Genomic DNA, 11,369 nt, shown 5'->3' with positions numbered 1-11,369 from the left:
TCTTTCCAGACACAAGATTATATTTTGCAGGTGGGAATCAGGCATAAATAAACATGTCTTTCTCCTGAAAACACTGTGACCTGCATCTAAAAGGTGGTAAACTTTCAACATTTTAATTTCTTCAACATCATAAAGGGTAAGGCTTAACTCTGAGTCAGCAACATCTATAATAGGGCTATCGTCTCTGCCTGTCATTTCAATTGTCCTAGGGAAAGGACTCTTGGTCTGTTATACAAAGATATATGTTAGTTGACTGCTTTGCATACTGGGATGAGACATGAATGAAATAAGGCCTAGTGACTCTTGTCACTTGCTCAAATCTTCCATTTCCTCACCACTTCTCTTATGTGTTCAATTTCATCTTTTACTACTATTATCTCTTATTCCTTGGTTAATATACAGGACACCACTCCATCTAAGCATTGTCATTTCTGTATGAAGTTTTATTTTTCTTTCTATTTTTATGCTTTTATTCCAGCTGGGTCTCAGCACAGTAAAATGCACATACACAAACTTATCTGCCAGCCCTAACTGAACTTGTTAATTTTTAATTTATTTGTTGCTGCCAATTTGATCCAGAGAATGATTACTAATCTATGAATAAATATTATGTGATATAAGTGATGATAGCTGGTTTTATCTCTCATCTTCCTAGATTGATTATGCTACTGCTGTAGGACCAAATATGTTTTAAGTAATTTACATATAGCATCTGATTTTTAAGACAAGATGAGGAAATTGTGGCTAGAGAAGAAAATAAGCAAAATGTCATGGAAATGGCTTTTAAACTGTGTGCAACAAGGGCTGGCTGAAAACAAAGCTTCTACTCTACCAGTTATATCACCTTCCCCTTTTAGTTGTACTTAAAAAAAAAACACTAAGCCATAAACATGACTGAAAATCATGTGCTTAAAAGTAGAATCTTGATGACACTAGGACACCTCTCCAAAAATGCTCCTCTATATTTCATGGTTAAAATAAAACATACTGTTTATTATTTTCATAGTGTATTTACTTAAGGGCTCTTACAAGATGACTTCTAAAAAAAAGGCAAGGATGAAATTAAACATTCTTGACATGGTACTTTCTCACATACTATAACTAAAGCGACTGAATATTTTTGTAACTTTTTTTATTCAGTGTAGAGACAGTTAGAGATTGCGCTTCTGCATTTTGTTGCTTTCTTACATGTTCCCTTAATAGCAGGTTATGCCATCTGACTAGCAATTTGCCTTTGCACCATTTGCCTATCATGCTGGTTCCCCTAACATTAAGTAGCTGAGACTAGAAAAGGGCTTACACAGTTACACAGTACAACAAAATTCCTATTCCTTTGCTTTTTCCTTCATTTTTCACTTATTTTTACTCATGTGCTTCACCTTTTCTTACCAACCACTGTAGAAAAATACAGAATATGTAAGTGCTCTTTTAATTCTCTTACATTACCCATTTTTCCAATGGTAAAGTAAAACTATCTAATATATCTGTCTAGTTGTAAGTAACTGCTGTTAAGGAACTAGGTCTACTTTCACCCAAATAAGGTGTTTTATATGTGTGTGTGTGTATATATATATATATATATATATATATATATATATATATATATATATATAAAACAAAATTTGTTGTATGTCTGCACTATGTATAACTATCTTCCATGACATTGAAGCCAAAAGGGAAACACGACAAACGCAGTAGCCTAGCGGCTAAAGTCCTCGCCTTGAATGCACCAGGACGCCATATGGGCACCTGTTCTAATCCTGGCAGCCCTGCTTCCCATCCAGCTCCCTGCTTATGGCCTGGGAAAGCAGTCAAGGACAGTCCAAAGCCTTGGGACCCGGCAAGGAAGGTGGGAGACCTGGAGGAAGCTCCTGGCTCCTGGTTTTGGACTGGCACAGCTCTGGCCGTTGCAGCCACTTGTGAAGTGATTCATCCATGGAAAATCTTCCTCTCTGTCTCTCCACTCTGTGTATCTGACTCTCCAATAAAAATGAATAAATCTTTAAAAAACAGATGTACAATCACAATATGACTAATCCTACAAAATTTGAGAAGTATGAAAACGCAATCTCCCCATGGTATTGTGTTCTCTGCAATATTTAATTATATCTCTTGAGGTCATATCCAAGCTTTAGTAGACTTGATATAACATGGGATTATTCCTGTCATTTTAGAAATATACTTTGTAGCTTTCAAAAATGATTATTCATTTATCTATATATAAATAAGAGTGACATAGTCAGATGTCTTATCCACTGGCTCATAATGCAAATGTCCATATTAGCCAGGCCTGGGGTAGGATGCAACCAGGATCCTAGAACTCCATGTAAGTCTTCCATGGGTGTGGCAGAGACCCAAGTATTTAACCCATCTTCTGCTGCCTCAAGGTGTGCACATTGGTGTGAATGTTGGATCAGAAGCACTCCCAGCACTCTGATATGGGCTGCAGGCTTCTTGCATGGTGACATAGCTAGCTGTGCCACAATACCCCTTTCTTTGCACATTCATCCAACTCTCTTAAATACAATCTATGTTTCCTATAGGCACAATAATATAATGTAATATGGTCTCTTTTAGTTTTGGAACTACACAGTTATATTTAACTTCTTAATTTTATAGCATAGTGTAAGTATTCTCCAATGGTTTTTACCATTTTAAAATACAAAAAACTTGTTTTATGGAAAACGATAATGCCTATACATAAGATGGCTCATCTACTCCAAACAATAACCCAAATTTAACACTAAAATACTCAAAATAAGCAAAGCTGCTTTGCAGTTTAAATGATTCTAGGCAAAGAGACCACGTTAACTTGCAGCTCTAAAACTAAAATCTCTTAACTATCTGTTACGACTAATGTTTAGAGGTTAATTTGCATGTATGCTTTTTTTTTACGATTTATTTATTTAGGAAGCAAAATTGCAAAAAAAGAGAGTGGGTGGGGAGAGAAAGAGAGACATCTCTGCTCCACTGGTTCACTCCCCAAATGGCACCAATAGCTAGGTTTGAGCCAGGAGCAAGTCAAGAGCCTGGGCATCCATAGGAGTCTCCCAGATGAACATTGGGTACACAAGGACTTGGACCATCTTCTGCTGCTTCCCCAGATGCAGTAGTGGGGAGCTGGATCAGAAGTGAAGCAGCTGGAACTTGAATCAACACTCAAATGGTATTCTATCATCACAAGTAGTGGCTTAATCTACCGGGCCACCATGCCAGCCTCTGCACATACTCTTCAAATAAGTACAATTACCCTTTTTTGCTTAAAGACTTGACACTTAAAGTACTTTCTCTTGATTTAAGATGATTTCTAGATATTAAATGTCATTTCATTCACTACTGGTTTTCTAAATCTTAGTCTTGGTAGATTATGTTTTAAAGCTTACTCACTATTCTGGAAGTGATATATTTTACTAATATGAATCAGGAAACGACTTCAACTAGTAGTAATTGAAAGCACTAGGCTCTACTTGTACCCATGGTCCTAAAGAAAAAAAATGTCAAGAACAATGCTGTTGTTTTAGAAGCTGCACATTTGAATGCACTTTGTTTTTTAATTCATGAAAGTATATACTCAAGTTACCTCCCTGAAAGCAATCATAAGGTTGAAGTTTTGTTAAATACTCACAGAAATGTCTGAATAGTGAAATGACTTTTTAAAAATTATACTTTGCTTTCAAGATAAACATAAATTTTTATTTCAAATAATGCAGCTGGATCGCTATGCAAGTGTGATTTTGTAGGTTTTACAACTGAACATGTTTTTAAATTTATTAATCCATTAATTGATCATCCATAAGAGATGGATTGTTTGTAAACACTTGAGATTGTAACTGTCCATTACAACACTGTTTTGCTACATGAGTAATGAATTTCTAGTTTTTAATTGTAATTCCTTCAGTGCCACAAGTCATGCATTAGCATTTATTCTTACAAGATTTTTTATTCCTGTTTTCACTACTCTTGTGATGTATTTCTATTTTCATAGCATGTTTGTTAACCTCATGTTGATGAAAATTCATTATTTTCACTCTATTGTGGACTGTGCTCACTGGTTCTGTATTTTAGGTGATATATAATGGAAATGTAGCGGGGACTGATATGTTTCGATATGCATACAGATCGAAGATGGATTCCCCGAGAATGAATTGATATATCCTAACAGTAACATGATGGACTCTGACAGTTTGCATGCCTACATTGTCGGGAAACACCTCAATAACAGCATGATGGACTTGTGACTTTTCATGAAGGACATCCATTGTAAAGCTAGAGGGGAAGTCAATGGTAGCGTGAGGGACCTTGGGGAAGGGCATGGGCATATGGAACTATACCATAAAACAAAATAAAATGTTTACAATTTTAAATATTATTTAAGATTTGAAAGATTTACAGAGGAGGGAAAGATTTTCTGTCCATTGGTTTACTCCCCAAGTGGCTGCCACAGCTGGAGCTGAGCCAGGGGCCTCTTGCAAAGTCTCCCATGCAGGTGCAGGGTCCCAAGGCTTTGAGCCACCCTCTACTGCTTTCCCTTGCCATTAATAGGGAGATAGATGGGAACTGAAGTAGCTGAGACAGTAACTGGCACTCACATGGAATCCTGGCACATGCAAGGTGAGGATTTAGCCACTAGGCCACCAAATCGGGCCCGAACATTTTTTTTAAGTATTTATTTTTGCCCAGCGGTAGGCAACTGCCTAGGTTGTATTGTACTTAAGCAAGTGTTACACTGCTGGGAGAAAAGCAGCTAAAAGATGGTCGGTATCCTGGGACTGGTTAATGTCAAATTTGTGTTAACTATGCCAGTATACCAGCATAGTTACTTATTCCATTCAATTTTTTTTTAAAAAAAGATCTGTGGGGGCCAGATCCTGGCACACCAGCAGACAGTGTCTAGGGACCTACATGCAAGCATATCCAGGCAGTGTCACAGGCTGGCATAGCACGGCACCGAAGGACCAGGCTTGGGTATCTAACCCTTGCAGGCATGAGGGGCTGTAGGTTGATCAGGGAAGTGGGTCTGGAGATGTATGGGAAGGAGGACTGCTGAGGGAGAACATGACAGGTGAGAAGTGACTTCTGGGGGACTTTCACCAACCAGGCTACCACACTTGCAGGTAAACACGGGGGCTGAGACTGGGTGGCTTAGAAGAGGGAAACAGGAGGACTTCTGAAGTCAAACCAATACACCAGCCCATTTGGGAAACCTGAACTGGGCTAGTTGGTATCAATCACTACCCACCAATGCACATGAAAGTCATGGCTGGGGTCCTGCCTGGCAGGACAGAGTGTTGACCATTTTGGACTGGGCCATGACACTAACCAGCTCACAAGAGAATTGGATTTGGAAGCAGATTCTGTGGAGGATTGTGGGCTCACTTGTGGCACTACCAACCAGCTGGTTTGCTCGAGGGCTGGGGATGGTGATGGGCTGAGTTACGTATGACCATGGAACTCACCAACACTCATGGGTACTGGGGTTAGGAACAGGCCATGCTGGTCCTGGTGTTAATACCTGTAGGCACACCTAAGAATAGGATGTGGGACAGGCAGGGATGCAACATCCATCACCTCATACAAAGGCTGGGGCAGAGAGGCCAGATCATGGTGGGTGGGGCCCTAGCATCTACTGGCACATGTGAGATCTATGTCTGAGGCTGGGCCTGGTGGGGAAACCTGGAAAACTCCCCTGATTAGCTGAATCTCCCACTGGTGAGCTTCTGATTCAGGCCTGGGTGTTGTTCAGGCTTGCAAGCCTGCTTCAACTTGTTGGCAGGTGTGTGGTCAGGCTCTAGTGGGGTAGGGGGACAAACCATGCAGGACCAGGCCAAACCAGAGCATACTGGCATGCACAGGAACCAGGATGGTATGCTGGCCATGCTAAGCCAGGATAAGCTATCACTCCTACCAGACTTCATGAAAACCAAGGATGAGGAAAAGCTGAGCAGGGCTAGGCTGCAGCACCTACCAGTTGGTTCAGGGGCAGGCTAGGCCAGGTCAGGCTGTAGTATCCAATGGAAAAGACCAAGACATGTGATGGGTTATGCTGGGCTGGGTTGGAGCAACCACTGGCATGGGGAAGATCTGTGGCTAGGAATAGGTCTTGTTGGAGAGCTAAGGAGATGCAACAGCTGGGCTGCAGTTCCCATTGGAGAGCACAAGAGCTGGAATTGGGGTAGTGAGTCAGGCTGGATACTAGGAAGAGACCTGATAAAGGAGTTTGGAGAACTCCTCTGTCAGGACACAGTCTCTGCAGGCGAGCACAAGAACCAAACTGGGAGCAGCCCAGACTAAACTATGTTAGCGTACCAGCGCGCATACATGTGGGTCAGGTTTGGGGGCAGGCCAGGCTGGGTAAGCTCAAAACACTGTCAGTTGTGAGAACCAGGATGGGGTACAGGACGGTTGTTGGCTGGCCAATTCACATTATGGCCAGGACTGTGGGCTGGCTGGCTGGACTAGGCTGCAGCAACCACCAGGATGAGCGAAGTAGAAGCAGGTCAGGCTGAGCCAGGATGCAGCACCCACTGGTAAATGCTGAGGTGAGGCGAATCATGCTAGTCTAGGCCACAGCGCTCACCAGTACATGTGGGGTGCAAGCCCTGTAAGGGAGCTTCGAGAACTCCCTGGCTGGGTCACTGCTCCTGCTGGTGAGCATAAGAGCTGGGACTGAGGGCAGACCAGGCTAGGTAGGACTATAACATCCATTGGCCTGCATGTGAGCTGGGTCATGAGGAGAGCCAGGCTGAGTTAAGCAACCATATGCATTGCTGCATGCATGAGCCAGAGTAAGTTCAGGCTAGTTGTGCTTTGTCACAGCACCAGCTAGCAGATATCAGTACTGGGGACAAGTCCTGTCAAGCTAGACTGTAGAACCAACTGGAAAAGTGCAAGATCTGGGCCTTGGAGTTGGGTTAGTGGGAAAATTGTGGGCGCCTCTCTGATGGCCTGCAACTTCCTCTACTGAGCATGAAAACCAGGGATGGGGGCAGGCTTGGCAGGACAGGCAGTGGCACCTGCCACCATAAGTGTGGGCGGGATAGTGAGGTTGGTCAATTTGAGCTTGTCTACAACACCCATTGATGTATATAAAAGTCAAACAGAATGCAGGAGACCAGTTAGCTGCACATACTGGCATGTGCAGGAACCGGGACTGAGAGCAGACCCAGTGGGGGTTATTGTGGGTCACTCTGACTAGCCTGCAGCTCCCACTGGTGTACATGAGAGCCGACTGTGTGGTGGGCAGGGTTGGGCCAGGCTGCAATACCTACTGGTCTGCTTATGAGATGTGGCTGGGGAAAGATATGACCAGGTGACTGCAGCCATATAACCGTGTGTGTAGGTTGATGTGGTTGACTGATTGGGCTGGACACTGCAGTGACTGGCACACACAGGAGTCAGGTTTGGCTCACCTCTAGCAAGGATTCTTTGGGGAACCCCTCAACTGGACCCTGCACTCAGAATCTCAACCACGGTGAAAATCACAGGATTGTGAATGCATGTGTTAGAACTGGTTCTCCATGGTTGCTGAAAACTGTGCAATGGATGGCATGCCCAGATATTCATGGACAGGACAACCAGTTCACTGAGGTCTGCAGAGGACCTCTTGTAGCATGGAGGGCAGAACAAACTGAGCTCTCCGGTCAGGGTTTGACAGCGAGTATCTGGGCAAATTGAGACTCTAAGGTGGACAATATTGGCAAGTAGACCTTAGAAGGATTTCCTCAACCTTGGAGTAGCAAAATTAACAGCATCTCAGAGCAATTACAACCGCTTAATCAGTATCCTCAGAATGTGCACATCGTGGACTCTGGGATGACAACAGGTGGCCACCCCCCATTCCCAGGTACTGATGTGGTTGGGCTGATGGAAGCAGCTTTCTCTCCTTCTCTCCCCACATTTCCCACGTATAGGAAGAAAAAAGGAGATTGGAAGCAGTTGTCTTATCCACTTTCCCCTATTCCTCAATCCACCACATCCTAATTAACAGTCCACATGGCCATGCATCCCTCTCAACTATGTAAACGTCATCAAAAATAAAATGGATTATTAAAAACATAAAAATTTAAAAGATTTATATTTCTTGGAAAGGCAGATTTACAGAGAGGAGATAGAAAGATCTTCTGTCCACTGGTTCAATCCCCAAGTGGCTGCAATGGCCAGAGCTGAGCTGAGCTAAAGCCAGGAGCCAGGAGCTTCCTCTGGGTCCCAAGGCTTTGGGCCACCCCCTAATGCTTTCCCAGGTCACAGTCTTAGGAGGTGGATGGTAAGTGGAACAGCTGGTGCACAAACTAGGGGATATCAGCGCATACAAGGTGAAAGTTCAGCCACTGAGCCATCACTCAGGCCTACATGGAACAAAACTGCCTCAATATAATTTTATCAGCTTTTCTTTGCTTCCTCTCTCTAGTACCATTCCCCAACCAAGACTCTGGCTAAATTAAAGAAAAAAAAAAACCAGTGAAGTGCTCATTACATTTTAATAGGTGTTTTATGGGAATTGTTTTTAGTTCTAGACGTAAACCCTCTTAGTTCTTTACATTTGTTTCTTATTGTGTAAGTCCATATGCAGACGCTGCTGGTTTTTTGTGTGTGTGGTTTTTTTTTTTTTTTTTAGCTGATTGTCATTTTATGGAATTCTAGTTTAATCTTATGTTGAGGGCATCCCATAGTGTTTTATGAGCTAAAATGTGGTCTTTTTCTGGGGAACATTGCGTCTTCATTTCCTTCATTTTCTTCATTGTCTGGATCTTTCACTAAATCAACCACACTGCTTCTGTATGTGTTACTTGTTCCATCATCAGCGCTCCCAGAAAGTGGGGAAGGACATTTGAAGCCCCCAGAAGATGTTCTTTTGGGGAGGTTTGCTTTGTCTTCATTTTCATCCATTTTAGTGTCCATAAACGAATCATCAGAACCTGAAAAGTCACTCTCTAATGGTGGTAAAACAGCTTCTCTTTTATCTTTACTGCAACCTTCTTCTCTCATGTCCAAATCGTTGACTGCTTGGCAAAGTATTTTATTATATAGTACAGAATGTAAATTCTCCTTTACTTGACTCTGCCTAAGCTTCTCTTGCTCATATTTGTTTTTTAGTCCTTTGAATGTGTTAACATATTCAATAGACTGAAGTACATTATAATTTTCAACTATGTGTGTAATAAGAGACTTGATGTTTTCCACTCTTATGTACTCGAACAGCTCTATAATAGCTGAATTCAACATATTGTAACGAGTTCCATTATCAAGAAGGGCCTTTATCACTGGCTCAAAAAGCTTTTCCTTGATGATGTAATGATTGTAAAGTTCATCTTTAATGCCAATCATCCGTCTCATAAAGCGAATAGCCGCCAAGAGCAGGAAAATGTGCTTTGAAGTAGTCAACATCAAGACTCTTTTTAGCAAATCATGGTTCAAAATATAGTGTTTTATATAATGTGTGTGATGTTGCACACAAAACATGAGTAGTTCTAAAATTAAATTTAGCAGCTGTGCTGTTTGATAATTATTAGAGGATTTTTTGTTTTCGTCAGACCCAACTGCATTATCTTCACATCTGTCTTCTGATGTAGTAGCCAGAAGCGGTCCTATTAAGTTATGCATACAATGCTTATAAAAAAAATTGAGAAATTCACTTCTTTCACATCTATTAACTGTTATCAGCATGTTGTCTGGATCAAGTAGACAACGAAGAAGTCCAAGTAAATGAAGAGCCCCACCAAGCTCAGGATCAGTATCATAAACAATTTGTTCAATTATCATATTAATAAAAAGGTCATCATCTTCCTTCTCCTGTGCTTCTTCCATTATATATTCTCGAATCGTGGATGGACTGTACTCTACTAGATAAGCAAGTATATCTGTAGCTGCTGTTTTGGTTTGCAAATCGTCCACAATCATTACCATTTTAAGAGCTGGAAGAATTCCCAACTCTGTCAATGTTTTGAATAGCATGTCCTTACTATCAGGCTCTAAAGTCTGAGAAAATGCACAGAAATCCTTGAAAAAGAACAACAATTCACGCCGTTTATCATCATTTGTAGTCTTATCCTTCATCTGTGCAAAAACTTCAAATAAAAACTTCTCATCTTTTTGAAGCATGCTGACTATCTCAACCTTGTTGAAGAAAACGAAAGCTGCGATTGTAGAAAAAATATTTTCTTCAAATACGGATGGAACAGGCAAAAGAATATCATGAATGTACTGTACTCTGTAAGTCTGATGTATTTTTTGCTTCAGTTCAGAATCCGTTATTGGTACAACTTCCTTGAACTTGGCATTTTGGGTTAAGAATTCCCTATGCCTTTTCGGCTCATCCAATGTAGGGTCGTATTCAAGGCATCCCACCACATCCATAATACATTCATCAGAAAATAAGATTTCAAGCAGAGCTGTCTTGTTCAGAGATAAGATGCTTTTAATGATGACATATAAACGGTGTAAGCCTTGAATGTTGTGCTGGTCTTCACAAGTGCGGAACAGCTGTAGTAGTTTTTTAATATAATTATCATGCTCTAAGTTCCTACCCAGCCTTTCCCTAAGGACGGGTGAGGTGAGTGCCGAGGTGACTAAATTGGCGATTTGCTCCAGTGCATCGATTTCACAGTCAGGGAGTTGAATCGAACGACCGGCGTCTGCCCTTTCAGTTGGCCGATCTTCTTTGGACTGGCGTAAAGGTTGTGTAATATTGACGCTGGGGTCTTTACCCTGTATTCGGCAAATGTTCTCCCACATCTCACGACAGCCTGAGATGTCCTGGAAGCTCAGTGCCAAACCTTGGTTCTCAGCTTCATACCAAAGTATCAACACCCCCTGTAGTTTCTTATAGGGAGTTTCGAGATTTATCTTTGATTCTAAGAGCAGTGAATCATCAGTCTCGGAGCGAACAACCAGAGCTACGCCCTGCAGCCTCTCTACATAACTAATTGAGACCTGTCCAGTTCCAATATTGTCCCAGAGCTTGTCTTCACTCATGACATAGACTCTCACACGGTACCGCCGCCCTTCAGCCATGCTGACACCTCCGGCCTGGCTTAGGCGGCACAGCACTCTGCTTTCTGCTCTTTGTTGCCTTGCCAACCGTAGCTTCCGCTTCCTCCACCTGGACGGTGGCCCCAATGTGACAATTCAAAGCGAATTGCAATAAAAGCTGACCACTGGTGGGGGTGGGGCTTAGCACAGGGTGGGGTCAACAGGGTCTTCTGGAGCTCCTGCCACCTCTTCCCCAACTTGCAACACTCCCAGCTACTTTGTCCCTCCTTTTGCTCCTCTTCTCCCTTCTTGCTGTTTAGGAATGTCTCAGTTCTGGCAAGAATCTTTTTCTCCAATGTTTCTTCCCTCAAACAGTGTGACTATGTACTAAGTAGTAACAT

The 11,369-nt window shown here is 42.2% G+C and overlaps 1 protein-coding gene across 1 annotated transcript; it reads right to left on the bottom strand.

Moving 5' to 3' along the window:
* Positions 1-8,470: 8,470 nt before the first annotated feature.
* On the bottom strand, positions 8,471-11,140 carry LOC101528324 (serine/threonine-protein phosphatase 4 regulatory subunit 3). The gene has a single exon (XM_058658580.1). The coding sequence runs from the start codon at positions 11,008-11,010 to the stop codon at positions 8,674-8,676; it is 2,337 nt and encodes a 778-aa protein (XP_058514563.1). The 5' UTR covers positions 11,011-11,140; the 3' UTR covers positions 8,471-8,673.
* Positions 11,141-11,369: the final 229 nt, after the last annotated feature.

This window comes from Ochotona princeps, chromosome X (genome assembly GCF_030435755.1).
Source record: "Ochotona princeps isolate mOchPri1 chromosome X, mOchPri1.hap1, whole genome shotgun sequence".
NCBI lineage: Eukaryota > Metazoa > Chordata > Mammalia > Lagomorpha > Ochotonidae > Ochotona > Ochotona princeps.
Note: the sequence above shows the minus strand (reverse complement) of the source record. Positions and strands in the feature narration are given on the sequence as shown.